We start from the raw sequence: 17,520 nt of genomic DNA on the forward strand, positions 1-17,520 counted from the left end.
GCTGGCTGAATGAGTTTTAAGTGCATTAAGATTCAAAAATTCTCTGGTCCCAAAGATAGTTCCTTGATCAGTATGTACTGTGTGTGTGCCCAGGGAGCAGCCCTTCTTCAGGAGAAAATCTCTCTTAGGATGTGTTTCTGCCCTCCTATCTTCTGGGTCATTGTGTGGGTGGAAGCCACGGATGCAGAATGTCTGCGGTGTCCCAAAAGCACGTTTGCTTTGGATAGACTTTGTCCAGTCACACTCACAGGGGACAGCTGCAAGGTCTTCAAGTGAAACCCTGTGGGACTTAAAGGCCAGTGGTGGAAAATGATGTCTGTAATCGTCTCCTTTCCTGGACACAGATTTTTCTCTGTAGCATGGACTGTTTTGTCTGTGTTGCTGGCTGGCATGGAGTTTGCTTTCCTTCATTGAGGTTTTGCCACTTCAAGCACTGAGAGGAAATGCTGAAGCAATTGTCATGTGCACTGCACTCTGGTCCACTGAGGACTCTGTTACTCCTACTGAAAATGTCTGCTCTAGCTGAGGGATCAAGGCATATGTAGGTATCAGATTAAATAAAAGGGGATAAGGTTCAGGTGGGACTGACTGTGGACGAAAGTAACAATGATTAAGAAAACAAAAGTATTAAGCATGGTCTGACTATCCAGAGCTCCTGTAAGCGAGCCTTGGGAAGTTACCTTTCTGTGGTAGTTTCTGCTCATCAGCTGAGGCACTGTGTTCTCAGGGCATGTCTGTTGCAGCATAAACAAGTACAGGTTTGTTTAGGGCGTACTCAGTGATGTTGGCTGCCAGCTCTGGACTGAAAATGTACCATTTTTGAGGATAATTTGGTTGTTTAGCCACATATCTACTTCTGAATGGATTAATCATTTGCAGTTTATTTGTACTACATCACAATTTATTATGTCCCTTTGAAACTGGTGACTCTAAAAGTTTTCTACTTGATTTAAGAAATCTCTTGCCTGTTTCTTAGCTGAAAACAAGTCTCCACCTCGGCCCTGTGGCTTGAATCACTCAGACTCTTTAAACCGGAGCGATCGCATCGACGCCGTGACCCCAACGTTGGGGAGCAGCAACAACCAGCTGAATGCCTCCTTCCTCCAAGTGTATGTTCCAGACTACTCAGTGAAAGCCCTCACAGACATTCAGTTTGTCAAGGTAGGAAAAAAGCTAGAAAGACCCCACTGGAAAGTCGGGCTTGGCTGGTAGGATGGAGAACCTGGGGAAGGGAGTTCCATCTAAATTCTTCTGTGAGTAAATGGCTTTGTGAAAGCAGCTGTTTAAAATTACTTTAAACTACTTTTTTTCCAATATCTGCTGTCCACTGATTTGTCTTCACTGTTCTTCTCATTTGGACTTGTAAGTAGGCTGGTCACATAATTTTCTGGATTTCAGGTCCTTTGAGGAAATATTATAGAAAATAACCTCTCTCCTTTTAGTCAAACCTATCCTCATGAAGTTTTGGACCCATCTGAAATGGATACCCTTCATTATCAGACTATTCTTTTCTAAAGGATGAGACATTTCTGTTGGTTGCAGTTTTTATTCATTTCTGATTTTGGTTTCAGTTTGGGGTTCTTGATCTAACTTTCCGGCTTGCCATCCTTCTGCTTGGAGAAGTCTTGGACATTTCTCTTTATCTTAACTTCACATGTATTAGGCTCATGTCTCATACTACCAGTGAGTTGCTGCATGAAGTACAGCTCTGTCCCCCAGCATGGAGCATCCCACGCTGAAATGTGTGCGAGTCCTGTGGGAGAGGAAATCTAACTGAGCTGAGGAACAGCTAATGCTGGCAGCAATTCCAGCCCAGCTGGGAGTCCAGGGAGGCTGATGTCCCATGGCCAGAAGTTGACATTGATGCTTTTCTTAAATTAAGTGCATGTTCACAGTTCATTTGTATGCAACTCAAGTGATTTGTGAACTTAACTTCTGTTAGTTAATTCAATATTAAGAATGTGGAATAAGGTAGACGTACTAGAATGCTAAACTGAGTATTCTGTAGCCAAATTTTAAAAGGAGAGTAATGTCTTGCTGTCAGAACTTTGAGATGCAAGCATACTGGTCAATCCTTCAAGGATTACCTCGGTAGGTGTTTATCACTGGACAATTGATTCTCACTACAGATTTCAGTGGCTAATCTGCTGTACAGAGCAGCTGCTCACCCTGTGCTGGTTTATGTGACGTCCTTCCAAATCTCACTGTGTTCATACTGAGGCTAATGAATGTTAAACTGTCCTGGTATCTTTGCAGACAGACTTGAACACCTCTCTTTGCATCACTCTGCTTTACACATAGGTCAGAGTATTCAACATTAGTGTTTTCACTGTGCCACATGGTCATACATTCAATTAATACCTTGTAAAACCAAGACTGTGACCTGATCATGCATGTTTGGATTTTGTTTTTGGAGTTGTGACCTGGGCCATCTGACTCTGTCCATTTCCAGTCCCTTTCTTGTGTTGCTACTGAAATTTACAGTTTTCTAAATATCATTCCATCTCTTCCACCTTCCTGCCTGCCAAGATCACCCACTGCTGTGGGCTCATGGGGCTGCCAGTGCACATGTATCCTGCTGCCTGTCCTGGCTGAGAAAGTTGGCCTGGAGGAGTTCACAGGGCTGGGTGCTCGTGGCTCCAGGAGGATTCTGCCCTCCACCACCATGTGCAGATGCACGGGGACTATGGGCTTCCCTGTCCCTGAGGCATCATGAGCAGTGACACTCTGTGCTCTAGGCCAGCTCTTGTCATCACTGTTCTGCTGAGTGCAGACAGCTCTTGCAGAGACTCCTGGAACACATCATGGGTTGCTAATTTGGACTCAAGTCTACGGGAATTCTAGTGTTTTCTAGACTCAAATGTCTTTATGTATAACACTGTAGCTCCTGCTATGTTTGCTGGCCTAGAGAAGAGCAGGAATGCTTGTATTCTATACTTGCACTATAGAGCTGGCTTGGCTCTATAGAGACACTTAGAGCCTCACCAGAAGCTCACTGAAGTTGGGAGAAAGACTTCACTGATCTCTGGTTCTGGTCCTAAAGGTGTGCATGGTTGGAGGGAAATGGAGGTCTGATTTAAAAATCTCTGCATAGGAATAAATCCCTGCCTTTGAACAGCATGGTGATTGCACAGCACTGTTCTTCCACCCTCCCTGGAAATGTCACCATGCTGTGGGTGTTGAGCTGGGATGCTCTAGGCTGGCAAAGTGCAGGGATGTTTTATGGAAACAGGTAAAGAGGGGTTGTAGTGTGGTGATCTGGAAAGGGAGGAAACTTTATCTTCTCAGTGTGCTCCACAGGAGGCATAGAAGTGTGACTGACTTCTTTTGTTTCTTCCCTGTTCTTGGAGCAGATCTCGAGACAGCAGTACCAAAATGCCCTGATGGCATCCCGGATGGACAAAACACCTCAGTCCTCGGACAGTGAAAACACTAAAATCGAACTGACTCTTACGGAGCTGCATGATGGTTTGCCAGACGAGACAGCAAACCTGCTGAACGAACAGAACTGTGTGACTCACAACAAGCCCAACCACAGTATGCACAGTGAAGGAGCCATCTAGGAGCTGACTCCCCTCAACCCACCCATCCCATCTCCTCAGCAGGACCAGCCCTCGCTCCTTCCTGCCTCCTCCCCGAGTGTGAACACCGTTAGTGTGTGCTTGCAACACTGCTGCATCCAGTGTTCTGAGACCAAAGACTTTTGCGTCCGTTCTGGGAGCAGAAGAGGAAGAAACAGGAAGAAAGGAGCAAAGAGCAAGAGAGACTAAAGACCCAAATGTAATTTGGGAATGGTGAGCCACCCTTGAGAATGATGAAAATTCTTCTTGCAAAGTAGAATTACGTTTATTTTTTATCTGTACTTTTGATCTTTGTTGGGTTTTTCCTCCTCAAACACATATGGGGAAGTTTAAAAGCTCCTCCGTTATTTTTTCAAGAGAGATCATGTTTTTAAAAAGTGTTTTGCAGAGTTTTAAATTGTGTCTGTCCCTCATGAACCTCAAATGGGCTCTGTCATGGTTTTGTGAATTGGCTCCAATGTCCTTAGGCCTCTTCTCACCCCTTTGTGGTCCTTTTTGTTACCCTGTTGAAAAAGTTAGTAACTGGTACTTGTATGTTATTTGTGTCTTAAAAAGGAGCAAGCCTCAAGGAACCTCTGCTTTCAGCCACCTGGAGGACCAAGAGATGAGGATTATTACATTCTTGCAGTTAATTTTCAGGGAAGGAGTGGTTACTTTGGTATTTAGTAATGTTTCAAATTTCAGAAAGTTTCTTTGTTAAACAGACAAAAGCATTGTTACACTTACAGTTTTGCAACCTCCACAACCTTTGTGTATGTTGAAGATGATACTGGGGGGAAGGAATTAATTAGCAAAACTGCAGTCTCATGGAATGAAAGCTGGGTGTGATATGCCATAGTGAAGTAACTGGGTGACTTTTCATTTTTGTTCCTGACAATTGCATGGTGAAGGAATGTGTGTGCCCTGAGCTGCCAAGTCTTTAAACACTCCCGTGCTGTAGCGGTCTGTGCACCGTTAGCATGGCCAGAGCAGATGGTGCAGCCTTTGCTGAGTATCAGAACATCAGTCCCTGTCCCCCCTGTAATCTCTAATATTGAAGATGCTGCTACAATTACAGCCAAAGTACATGCTCCAGGTGACAGTAAACCTCTGCCAGTGCAAGGATGGGCGCTGCTGAGGAACCAGAACCATCCTCTCCTCTCCAAGAGCTGACAAAACTTTCTAGACGCGAGTGTTTTGCACTTCAGGGATTCAGAGAGGTTCATTTCACATTCATTCCTTTGAGTGGATTCAGTGCATTTCCTTCTCTCTTGCCCCTTTTAACAGCCATTGTAGCGATTACCAAGGTAGCAGAGCAGAGAGCCTCCTGCCCAGCTGCCACCGGTGCATGGCAACAGCTGCCTTGGGCAGCAGAAACCAATTCCTCCACCCCAAAAACCTGGATGCAGACTGGGTGCCAGCAAGAGGCACTCTATGGCAGTTGTGCGTCACCCATTTCCACAGATGGAGTCTAAGTTCTCAAATTAATGAAAAAAGAGAGTTGTCCCCCCCAGTCCTCTCCCCTTCCAATTCTGTCTCAAACAAAATGTGAATATCACTATCTGGATTGATAAATCAGGCTTTGTGCTTTCTCTGCTTCAAGACCCTATTATGGCCCCTGGCTGTGTAGCATTTCCCTTTCTTTACACGTGGATAATCTCTTTGGGGACATCCAAAGGAGCCCCCAGCCCCAAATGCAACTGCCAGAGCTCTCTGTGCCTGCAGGCCTGCCCCATCTCTCCTCCTCATGGGCTGTGGAAGGCACTCGCTGCAAGTTCCCATGGTCTGTCTGTGTGACTGGTGGCTGGAAAGGTGCAATATTCCATTGCAGGATCTCCCCGTGGGAATTGGAGTGTGTGGTATCAGAGCCAATTGGGCTTGCCTGTCTCCCTCCTCCTCCTCTCTCTTCCAGTTTCATAAAGCAGCCCTAATTTTTGCTGTCCATCCTGATGGGAACCACCCATGAGGATGAAATCTCCCTGCAATGGGCATAGAAATTGCACAATATCCAACCTGTGCAGCCAGTGAGGAGGAAACAGGCTCTCCAAAGCCTTGCTCTCACATGTAGCTTTTTGACTTCTTCCCATCCAAAAGTGTTTCCTTAGCTTCCATCCCACCCTTGCTCTGATGTGCACCAGCACTGCTGAGAGCACATGGCTTGACAGCAGCATGGGCTGACCTAAGCCTTGTGCCTTCCCAGAGAGCTGCCAATATTGCACCTTTCTCACAGAGCAAAATGTCCAGATGTTACAGCGTTTGTCCTTGGTAAGGGACTCATCTCGACAGTTTTTATCTAGTGTTGCTGAATGTAAAAGTTTGTTGGAAATGTTTGACACAGTGGTGAACTTGAGATGCAGTATCCGTTTTGTCAAACCTGCCTAAGGAGGGAAGGCTCAAGTCAAGGCAGCTCTCTCTAGGAGGAGGTTGCTCACTGGATCTGACTTCTGCTTCTTATGGCAGGTTAAGGATTTGTTTCATGTCTGTTTCCCTTTGAAAAAAAAAAAAAAAAGAAAAAGAAAAAAAAACGCCAGTTTTTCCAACCAAAGCCATGTGATCCCAAAGCAAATACCTCCTGCTTCTGCCCATGCTGCACATGTTCGAAAATTGGCAGGCGATTTTTGCATGACTGTTTTTCATCATTTGTATAGATCAAATAATGGAAAGTGAAGTAATTTCACTTAATTTCCATAAAAATAGTTGATTATAGATGCGTTTAATATGGAAAATACATACCTGACCCAGAGAGGTTAGGAGCTGCTACTTCTAATTAGCTTGAAGAACAAAGCATGGTCCTCTCCCTGGAGGGGAAAAAAATCCCGTCTCCCTGTTCTCAGGGTATTTACAGTTTTACTGTTTAACAAATGTGAGGGGTTCCCAGCCCTCCTGGTGGGAACTATCACAGCAGAGGAGCCCCGTGCCCAGCTCAGGATCCCTCTGAGCATTAGGACAGCATTTGCCGATGCCAGGGCTTGGCTCTCCTGGCTGCAGTGGAGATGCCACGGCATCGGATCCATGCCCTTGCAGGGGTGTCCTGGCCGAGCAGATCTGCCCCCTCTGCCTCATGGGGTGCTTGGGTGCCGTGCTGCAGTGCCATGAGGACACACAGCAGGTCACCGCAGCGCAGGGCACCAGCTGGTGGCTTTGGGAATCGTTGGACTTGACCTCAGACCTTGGCCAGGCTTTGACTTGTAGAAAGGATACTGCATCTTCCTATGCCAACTCCTGCTGCTGCCTTTGCTCCCCTTGCCCGCCTGCCTCTGGGCGCAGGCAGCAGGGTGGATGATGGCCTGTTGGCCAGGGGAGGCTGGGAGGGCATCTAGCCATGGTTTCTACTGTCAATACAATTTTGCACAGGAGTTCTTCGAAGTGAGGTTTTCAACACTAATATCTTAAATGCACAACTGTGAATTATATCTTTTACACTTCTGTTGGTTGAATTTCCTTTAAACGAAATGAACCTGAATCTGTTGTAACTATGATTTATTTTTTTAAATTCTGTGTATTGCCAAATCTTTGTAAAGAGTGAAGGAATGTTCTTGCTTTCCAGTGAGAATCTTTCTCCAAATGAGACTGACTCTGGTGGTGTGGAGATCATATGAAGCACATTAGTTCTGAGAGGAGAGGGGCTCGGTGGGGGGCTTAGCAAACCAGCCTCAGCCACTCTATGCCACAAGCTCAGACCCTTTGGAGTTTACAAAGTGTTTTTTGTATTCCCAGCTTGTCCACTCCCTGAAATCCCAGTGCAGCTGGAGACTGCTGCCCTGGAGGAGCTCTGGATGGGGTTATACCACAGTGGGATGAGGAATGCTGGCAGGGTGTCCGGACTGGCTGGTGGGCAGGGGCCCCAAAGCTGGTGTGGCAGGAAAAGGTGCTTCCCCCATCCAGATGCACCAGGAGAGCAAGCTCCACAGGGCAGATCCCTCTGCTCACCACTTCTGCTTCAGACCTGTGTCATGTATAGTTCCCTCTCATGTTCTTTTTGCCCCTGTAATCTCCTGCTCCAGACTACACAGGAATGGGATGGTTGTTGAGTCCTGTGCAGGGGCAGCTGGAGCTGGCTGCTGAAGGTGTGCAGATTGGGCCTGTTGCAGGAAGGGTTAGCCACTCATTCACATTGTGCTCGCGTTTGTGTTCCTCCTCTCTTCTCCCGGACTCACTTCCCTTTTCCTCACCCTCACTGGGGTTTTCTTTGCTTGTTTTTCTTTTCTTTAAGTGCCTTTTTGTGTGGGTGTAGCTGGCAAGAGTAGGAGTCTCAGTGTATGGCCCTTTGCTCTCAGACCTGGAGAAAGCTCGGGGTGGCGGGGCGAGTTGCCCCAATGGCCCACACACATCACCCATTGCCACTTCTCAGCCTTCAAGGACCAGCTTGGATGAGGATGAGATTTGACACTGGTGGTGTCAGGCTCTGGTTCAAATCAGCCCAAAGAAAACCAAAGAGGTAGCTTTGTGTGAGGGGCTGCTTGGGCAGCGGTGGTGCTTCCTGTGATCTCTGCAGAGCTCAGCCAAGGGGTGTGAGGGGGCCAATGGCAAAGAGCAGCCCTTTCCTCCTCACGAGCATCCTGCGTAAGTATCCTACATGATGGAGAGCACAGCCACATTCTCCAGAACCCCTTGGAACATGCATCTTCCTTGTGCAGAATTATGTTCTCTATAGAAATCATTCCCACATGAAAGATGTACCATATTTTATACAATATCTAATACACACATCTGTGGTTTTCAATCTAGTATCTGTGTACCAGTTGTCAAGTTATGCATTGTCTGGATTACCAATACAAAACTGGGGCTGGGGGTGGGAAAGATGCTGCAGAGTACCTCTTGTGATGCTGACTTGAGGCTTCATCCCAAAGGTGCCCACCCAGCACTGAGGGTTCCTTGTGTCCACACTGTGCCCTGTCCCAAGACAAGAACCCTGGCTGTGGTGTGGTACAGCCCAGATGTGCTGGCCATCCCACCACCTGGCTCTACACTGGGGCTCTACACAGACCCAAAGAAGCACCTGTTCCCTGGATACTGAGGGTTGGTTTGGCCCAGCAGTGAAGTGATGATCTTAACCAACACAACCGGGCATCTTCCCATGGCATGGATGGGTGAGCAACCTTCATCTGACTTAGCCAGCTGGGAGGACAGGCTCTGCACCACAGGCTGGGCTGGGCAGCCACCCTCATCCCTGCATTTGGTCCATCAGCTGCAGGTCTCTTGTTAGTGTGATGTCTGTGGTGATTCTGGCCTCACTCCTATGTGTGAGCAGCACAGGGGACCTGGACCTCCATGGCTTCATGCAGAGCCACTTCAACAAGCCAAGCTTATGTCCTGGAGCCTCGCTTCATGCTGGGTTGTATTCCTCTGGGGTCAGTCTCAGGGCTGCATCCAGATGAAGAGATGTTGTTGCTGTGGGTGCAAGGTGGTACAGTTTTGCTTTTCCATCTAGTGTGTGCATATTTTCCTGAGCTTCAGGGCTGGAAAGGGGTTGCTGGAAAGCTGCCTTCAGTCATTGGCATGGTACAGGTGGCAGAGTTGTTTCATAGGTTGGTAGCACTGAATTCAAAGTGATGTTTTATTGTTGTTATCCTGAGGTCAGACTCTATAGCAGTTCTTCATGTTGGAAATACGGTACTCAAAGCTGCTGGTCTTCTGTCTCTAGCTGAAAATTATCATTCTTCTCTCAGGTTTTGCCCTTGGGCTCTGTTTTCCTCTGAGCAGCGCTGATCACTAGGATCCTGCAGCAGATGGTGCCCTGGCTGCTTTTGCTCCTTCAGTGCAGATTTCTGGCCAAGGAAGTGCTTGGTGTTTGATCCTGCCCCAGGAGCAGAGGTTTGGCTGGACTTGGTAGAATGGTCTGTCATGGAACCAGGCTAGAGGTTTGTCAGCTGTTGTGAGCCTGAAACATGCAAAGGCTGCAGGTGGCTCCAATGCTCCAGGAGTGGATTTGATTTCTTTGTTGTCTTCTCCTCTAAAAAGCAGCGTGGCAGTTGGTTGGTAGCAGGATTTATTGGGGAAGAAGGGTTTGTCCCAGCATTCGATGCTTGGTGTAGCAGTCTAGCATCCCTTCTCAACTGTTTGCTGATCACAGAGCTTTATAATAGAAGGTGGTGTTTTGTCCTCTGGGCATCACTGTTGAACCAAATGGTTCCAAATACAACCGAAAAACTAGTTGGTGTCAGATGCCTTTTAGTTGGAAGTGCCAATATGGAATGCATGTCCCAGAGATCACTGTGCGAGAGTGAGGGGTTCCTGATGAGCTCCTCTGCTCAGAAGTGACAAACTGGCCAGGCCTAGATCAGCTCTAGAGTTATTCCTGCTTTAGTCTCAGGTCCAGCTGGCTGGGCTGGCGGGTTGTCACCCAGGGTACGTGCTCTGTCTATCTGCATTGTGCTGGCTTGGATTCAGCAGTGTGGCTGCTGTGACAGCTGTGTTCACATCAGCCACAGCTGCTCCTCTGCTTCACTTGCTGGGCTTTAACTGAGTGTTCAGAAAGGTGAGAAGGAGGAGCAGCAGTCAGGAACGGGCCATGCTGCAGCCATTCTGTCTTCATTTCTCACACTGAGAGTAGGAGATGCTGCTCAAAGGACTCTGCCTTCCTCGGAGATCACATGGAATTTGGAGAGTTGAATCCTACCAGGACCCCAGCAGCAGTGCTGTGGTCCCATTTGATCCACGTTCTCCTGAGCACAAGGGTGGCTTACCAGTAGTTCAGGGTCAGGCCCTGCTGAGGGACTTCAGAGCTCTTGGCATGTTTTTTTCTCCAGCAGAGCCAGCCTTGACACCTGAATCACTGGGCAGGTGCCTGGATGCCAAACACAGTGACTCTGCAACCCCAAATACTTGAGATGTGTTCCTGGAAGCCATGAGCAGCTGGTGCTCAGCAGCCAGAGGTCTCACACCAAACCTTTCTCCTTCCTGGCTGCCCCAAGCCCTGTCCTGGCTGCTGCTGGCTCGGCCTTGGTCCCCCCATTCCAGAGCATGGTGGCTCTCCCTTTGCAGTGCATTTTCATGGCTGTCTGATCCCACTCCAGCCAGCTCTTCCCTGTGTCTTATTTGCCATCATATGTGGTCTTTGCAAATTGTATCATATTGTACATGACTTCGGGTTTCCAGAGTTGTAGTATTCTGACTACAGTATTTCTGTGTGTGTACATAAACCTGAATAAGCACAACTGAAATCCTGAATGAAGTGTATACGTTTCATATACTGATTGTCATACAAATTAATTTTATAATTATTCCAATTTTGTTGTAGATTTCCAATCTTTCCTATTTATTTTGTACCAGATTTATTTGTATATTTTGTGATTTTGTTTTAAAGCATTTTGTTTATTTCTGTTCTTTTTAGATAAATGATGATTTTTTTTTTTTCTGTTGAACATTCCAGTTTATGCATTTTTCCCTCCTCTATGCTTCCCCCTCATTTCCAAGGGACAGATTTTGGCATGTGGGTGGTGGGGCTGATGTTTGTGATCCTGTGCCCAGATCTCTCCTACTGGCACATTTAAGTCTTTAATCTCCACTTCAGCTGCCAAGAGCCACAGAGAGGCCGGATCTTGTTCCTTTTGAGGCAGGTGTTGCTCTTCGCTTTGGTGGGTCTGGGCCTGTAAATCCTCACTCTGGGGAGGGCTGTGCTGGTGGCTTTGCTGATCAGGGGCTGGCTGGGAAGCTGGTGGCAATGGCAAGCAGCTGACTTTTTGAAGTTCCTCAAGGGTGAGGGTCTTTTTGTTTCAGTAATAAAAAGGCGTTATTTACAACCTGCTCTCCGTAGGTCGTTTGTCTCTAGGCGCAGACGCCGCCGGGCCTGGCTGGGGGCTCCAGTGAGGGATGTGGCTGGGGATGCCGGCGCCTCCGTGGGGAGAAGTTTGGTGGAGTGAGTTGGTCCATCCCCCTGCACTTGGGTTCCCTGCCTTCTCCCCTCATGCTGGGGTTTTGGCAGTGGAGCCTGCAGCAACAGAGACATTTCTGAGCAGGAGAACCAGCCTGTGCTTAGTCCCATGCCCACCATCACTTCCAGCTCACACTGGTGGAGAAACAGCCCCTTTCCTGAGTGTCAGATACAGCCCTGCCATGTGCCCATACTGTGCTTCCCATCCCTCAGCCCCTCCCCTCTTCACAGCTGTTCCACCTGGCTGCTCTCCTTGCACCCAGCTTTCTTCATGCTGAGCTCTTGAGCTGCCAGACCCTGGGTTAGCAAGATGGGCAGCAGCTGCTCAAGCCTTGTGGGGATTTTTGCTGCACCCAGTGCAACCTCTGTGCCTGCTTCTGTGCTGCAGGATAGCCCCATCCCTCTGGACCATGATGTATCAGCAGGACAGAGAGAGTGGCAGGTCCTTGAGGACTCCTGCTCCCTTGTGTGTGCCTGTCCCTGGCAGCCAGTGGAGGGTGGTGGGATGCTACAAGCACAATGGAAGTAGAATTAATGTGAAGGCCAACTTCAGGGCTGGCTCTGGTGGTCATGAACAGCAGGAAGGAGGAGCAGGATAGAGAGAGGGCCCAGGACTTCTGGAAAGGAGGGTGTAAGAGGCCAGGTTCCTTCAGGAAGGTGGGATGGGTTTTGGCTGCTAGGTCCAGGCTGCTGTGGAAGCAGGGCAGGAGCAGTGCCCAAAGCTGTACCCAGGGCTCTGTGTCCTCAAGGCTCCAGCAGTGCCTCCTGTCATGGCCAGGCTCTGCAGCCTAGTGGCCCACAGGGCTGGTCTCCTGGAGGGAAAGGACCCTTGTGAAGGGCCAAGGTAGACCAATGGCTCTGCAGTTACAGAATTTCTTTATCCATGTTTGTCATGCTGGGGCTTCAGGCCGGAGGTTGGAATGGCTGCTGCTCAGGGACTGGCACAGGGCTTTGCACCCTCCATCATGGTCAGGCATATCCTGGTACAGAGTGCAGCTGGGCCTTGCTCTGCTGAGTGAGGAGGTGGCACAAAGGAGGAGGAGCTGGGAGCAGCTCTGATGACTGCCACCTGGTCAGAAGTGGCAGTGCCCAACACACGATGTCTGCAGGGCTGTGGCGAAGGGCAGTGAGCCCTGGGCTCCTGTCTCTGGTAGGGTTTGGTTTGTGCAGCCCCTGTGAGCCCCCTCTGGCTCCACAGAGCAGGGGAGGTGGATGTGAGGTGGTGGGGAAAGTGGGAGAAACCAGAAATCAGGTCAGTGAGAGCTCAGGACAGGGGCTGGGGCCTGTTCCCCCCATGCTCGCCTTGCTTCCACCAGGCTTTTTCTGTAGGAGACAATATTGCTGGTGGGCAAAAGCAAAGCATGTCTATGTCTGGGTTGGGGCACAGGTTGCAGAGAGAGCAGAGGAGCTTTCCCTGAGGCTCTGCAGGTTGATTGGAGACACAGGTACTGCCAGGCCACCAGCTTCTGGAAAGTGGCAGCTGGTGCAGATCAGCCACAGGCAGCTGCCTGAGGGTGTGGGCTGGAAACCTGGGCTGTGGCCATGTCCCCAGTGCCAGCCAGGGCAAGAAGCTTCACCCTGGCTCTTGGTCCATGGTTACCACAGCTTCATGGTGGAGCCAGCATGAGATGGAGAGGATGGTACAAGGCCAGGCAGTGCCTGTGCATCCGTCAGGCTTTGCCTGGTATTTTCCCACCACGAAGTGAGGGTCAAATACTTTCCATTCATTGCTCCAGCCTTGAAGACTCTTCTCCCCATCTCAGTCAGAAATAGCCCTGGGCTGGGAGTGAGCTATTTGTGGTGACCGATTGGGAAGGAGGAATGCGTGGAGCTCCCCAGACCTCCCTTTCTGCAGCCGCATGCCTCCCCCGGCTGCTGAGCTAAAGCTTAAAAAATTCAAGTAGCTATACTTGGAGAAACAAAGTTTAAACGTAACAGAGCCCAGCATGGCCTTTGGTAAAAGAGCTCGGGAACAGCTCCCTGGAACCCCTCCTGCAGCTAGTTTCACTGTGGGTACGTGTTAGCTCCTCTCCAGACCCCAAAACTGAGGTATCAGGGACTCAGTGCTTTGACGTTTTCAGCAATCCCTTAAGTGTCAGGTGCTGAGTGTTGGCCACCAGCTGTTGCCATTTAGTATTTTCTGTCTGGCAGCTTGGGCCCGGTATTGAATATCCTTCTGTGATGGTGCTGATGGGGGAACCTCCTCAGGTCTGGTTTGGTTGGCATGAGGAAGGAGTTGGTTTGTAGGGGAGGGCTGAGCTCAGCAGTGCCCAAGGCTGCCTGTCTTAGCCAGGCACAGCCTTGCGTGGCAGCACTGGCCTTCCCTGGGTATTCTTGTCTATTTAAGCTGCTTTGCAGCTCCTGGTGAGCACAGCCTTTGCTGTGCCCTGCTGCCACCCTGGCCATGTGTCTTGCAGGGGCAGAGGGGCAGGAAGTGGTCCTTGGTAATGTCTATGGGAAACAGTCCTGGCAAGAGACAGTGTTGGAGGTAGTGGCAGTGTAGGGATGTTCCCATTCCCACCATGATAAAGCTCCTCCTCACTTTCTGTTCAAGACAAAATGTTTCTCTGCCCTCCCCATGCTTTCCTGGCTGATGCAATGGTGGTAACAGAAGCCTCGTGCCTCACCATTGCTTCCTGGGGCAATGTGAGGACCAGGCATGCCCTTACTGCAAGATCCACTGTCACTGCTCCTCAGTGCTTCACATGACCAGTTCCCAAAAGATACTCTTACTGTTCCCCAGTCACCCACCCTGCTGGCACCCCACTGGCCAGTCCCATCTCTTCCCACCAACTCCAGCACAGCTCTCATCATCTCAGCAACATGCCACACAGCACCAGGCATTTCTTAGAAACATCATTTATTGACTTGAACAACTGCCACTAGAGCAGCATTTTCCTGCTCAGATGTTGGTGGTGTGGTTTTTCTTCTTTTATTTTCTACTAAGGTACTTTTAAAATGAAAAAATTAAATGAGTTTATGGTACTGAAACAACAGTCAGATTAATTACAAGAGGGCCCTCGTTGTAATCCCTTTGCAGCGAACAGCAGAGGCTGGAGTAAGGGAGGCTGCACCCATGACTCAGAGGAAAACCACAGGGCACTGCTGCCCAGCTGTGTGCCAGCTTTGTGCCTTCCCTGGGCTGGCTTTCAGGCACCAGGACTACCTGCCCATCCCTGGGACACCCCCAGTCCCCAGACAGCAGCCGTCACCCTCTGTGGCCAGGGACACAGCCTTGCCCAGCACGGCCAGCAGTGAGGCTCCGCTGGCTCCACACCAGAGCAGAGACCAGGGCAGCTGCTGCACGGCCGGGAGCTCCCAGCTCCCACCCTGGGGCTGGCCCTGTGGCTGTGCTGTCTCCTAGTTTAGGGCGGGCCCATGTGGCCTGCACCCCCTGGCACAACAGGCCCTTTCACTCCAGATGGTGGCTGGGGTTGATTTTGGGATGCTTCACTTAAAGTTGAGAGGACAGAAAGGTCAGGAGGAACACAGAGTGAATAATGTAATGCTAAAGCAGCAGCTTCAAGCTCCTGGGTTAATATTTACTGCTACAAATGAAGGATTTGAGAACAGTGTGCAGCTCAGCTGTTTGAGAAATGCCCTGGAAATTATGCATCGCATAATGGTGAGAGAACTTGGACAAGCTGGGAGAGGGTAACAAGTGGCTACAAGGTGAAATGCATATGGCAGCAAATGTGCAAAAGCTGGAATCTCACTGCCATCCATGACGGCTGGAGGAGTCAAACCACTTACATAGAGAAATTCACACCAACAGAAGGTAAACTGAGTCCTGGAAGGCACAGCAACACCCTGGCTAACATGGGAAGGAGGGATTATGTAACCCAGGAGCAAAGGGTTAAGGTCAGCAACCTAATGGGCAGCAGGATTTGGATAATTATGTCTCCTGCGGGGCCCAGCACATCCCTTCTGTCTCCACAGAGAATGTAACAAATGCCAAAAACCGTTCACAGGACACTGTTCAAATGAAAACCAAATTAAACACATCATGGGAAAGGGAGAAACATGCAGCATCCCAAAATGTAATGGGAGTAGCATGACAGCACAGGTGGGCAGTCCAATCTGAATGCACCACCCAGTTAGAATCCATCAGCTTTTTGAACCGTCTGCAAAACTGAAAACAAGGGTCTCCTCCTAATTAGTGTTAATTTGTTAGAAGTTTCCAAATACTTTCAAAATGTGCCTTTGCAAGAATCACACCCCCCAACCCATCACCCCAAGGGCCCCAACAACAGAATCCATTCCTGATCACTGCTAGAGTCATGGTTTATCTTCAGAAATACTTGGTTTCTTCCTTCTTACTCCTCTTCTTCCTCTTCTTCTTCCTCTTCCTCTTCCTCATCATCATCTTCATCGTGGCAATGTGTGATTTCCTGAGGTGCCTGGGGGAAGAGGTTGGGCGGTTTGATCTCACTGATGGAACGGGTCAGTTGGTGCCGCTTGTAGTCGGAATCTTTGAAATCCACCGAGGTGCGATTGCGTGTGGCCATCGGCGACTCCTTCTCATTGATGTCGACGTGTGTGTGCTCTACTGTGGACTCGTGTGGCATCTGCACATGGAACAGAGAGAGGAGGTGACAAGGAGTGCCCCAGCCCCAGGCTGCCTCCCTGAGAGACATGGACACCAAACCCCAGAATGTGACCCTTTGGTCTACAGTCCACAGCCACCAAACCCTCTATAAGGTGCTGTTGTGTCCTGTGGAAGTGAGAATGGACACAAGTGTGAGCACCTTTGGGACCCCTGCCCACCTCCCTGGGACTGGAACTCACCAGAACGTGGGCGGCTCTGAAGAGGTAGCTGAAGGGGTAGTAGAGGAGGTTGATGAAGGAGGCTGCATAGAGGTCAGCGTAGCGCATCACCTGGCTGGCAAACAGCGTCTGCCGAGAGCCGCTGCGGAACAGGCTCCCCATCATCCCGTAGCACATATCCATGTCGTGGGTCACTTTCTATGAGGAAAAGATAGGTGAGATCCTGGGCCAGGCAGGCAGTACCTCAGAACACTGAGGCAGAGCACCCGGAGGGCTGGGGGCTACGTGAGACCTGCAAGGATCTCCAGCAAGGCTTTCTGTGCTTGTATCCTGTGGCATCAGGGCACAGCTGAGCCCCAGGTAACAGAAAGGAAGGTGGCAGAAAGCTCAGGGCCAGCATTGCCCTGGGCTGGCACCCCATGGCTGGCTGAATCGGAGGCTACAGCCCCTGTGAGCCTATGTGTGCCACTGCCACGTGCTGCAGCAGTGAGCACCCTTGGCCAGTGCTGCTTGTGGGCTTGAGGAAAGGGACCCTATTCCAGACCAGGCTGCCTTTCAGGAGAGCCAGTGACACCAGTGAGCTGAGACCAAGTAGCTTTGCCAAGCCTGCTGTGCCCACCCAAAGGCAGAGCAAAGCATTTCAGGACTGAGCAGTGGGGCTAGGTTGTTAAGCCCTTTGGGATCCAGAAGGATGAAAAGGGATTTTGATGATTGGTACCTTAATGCGTCTCTGGATGGAGCTGATGTCGGGGCGTTCATTGCTGCTACTGTCCAGATGCCTAGTTACAGGCGAGAAGGTAAATACATGGTGTGAAAAGTCTTTCAGAACCACATGCTATGGGATGGGGCTCAGGGGGGAGGCTGGTCTGGAGGGGAAGGTTGGTCTATGGGCAGAGCCCAGGCCTGAGTCAAGGCTCCAGCAGCAGTGCCTCTAACCCCAACCCCAAGGTTTTGCTGCTTGTTAGCTGGGGGAAACAGCAGGAAATTGTCAAGTGTTTGAACACTCACTTGTACAGCTCGGCCAAGAAAATGTCCAGACTCTGCAACTCTTCAAAAAGGGCTGAAAAATCCAGAAAAGAAAGGGGAAAAGGGTAAGTTTAAACTGTTGAAATGGAAAGAGCTGAAAGTGAATCCAGTCCCCTGCCCACTCCCCTCACGTGGCAGCAGAGGGACACTGGAGCAGGGACACTGGAGGCATCTCACAGCCTCTGGGCAGGGAGAGGAGTCAATCATTCTGTGCTGTGGGCAGAACTTAGGGCTTGGTTTCTCGTTGGCCCTTTTGTTTTTGAGGCTGAACTTTTGCAGCTCTTCCCACCAGCC

At 49.7% G+C, this 17,520-nt stretch overlaps 2 protein-coding genes across 6 annotated transcripts in view; one reads left to right on the top strand and one right to left on the bottom strand.

Annotated features, from left to right (window-relative positions):
- The window catches only part of CNNM2 (cyclin and CBS domain divalent metal cation transport mediator 2), a 110,939-nt gene extending 105,006 nt beyond the window's left edge, over positions 1–5,933 (top strand). Inside the window, exons 7-8 of one of the 2 annotated variants that reach the window (XM_031505272.3) lie at positions 977–1,161; positions 3,354–5,933. In XM_031505272.3, the coding sequence (XP_031361132.1) occupies positions 977–1,161; positions 3,354–3,563 (395 nt within the window). In that variant the 3' untranslated portion in view covers positions 3,564–5,933. The remainder of the gene's footprint in view (positions 1–976; positions 1,162–3,353) is intronic. The other variant, XM_077784677.2, reaches the window with a different exon arrangement.
- Positions 5,934–14,276: 8,343 nt separating this feature from the next.
- The window catches only part of NT5C2 (5'-nucleotidase, cytosolic II), a 59,584-nt gene continuing 56,340 nt past the window's right edge, over positions 14,277–17,520 (bottom strand). For all 4 annotated transcript variants that reach the window (XM_021536323.3, XM_021536324.4, XM_085583674.1 and 1 more), the window contains 4 exons: positions 17,209–17,260; positions 16,919–16,979; positions 16,222–16,398; positions 14,277–16,001 (listed from right to left, as the gene is read on the bottom strand). In XM_021536323.3, the coding sequence (XP_021391998.1) occupies positions 15,750–16,001; positions 16,222–16,398; positions 16,919–16,979; positions 17,209–17,260 (542 nt within the window). In that variant the 3' untranslated portion in view covers positions 14,277–15,749. The remainder of the gene's footprint in view (positions 16,002–16,221; positions 16,399–16,918; positions 16,980–17,208; positions 17,261–17,520) is intronic.

The sequence above is a fragment of the Lonchura striata genome, chromosome 6, assembly GCF_050655825.1.
Source record: "Lonchura striata isolate lonStrDom1 chromosome 6, ASM5065582v1, whole genome shotgun sequence".
NCBI classification, from domain to species: domain Eukaryota; kingdom Metazoa; phylum Chordata; class Aves; order Passeriformes; family Estrildidae; genus Lonchura; species Lonchura striata.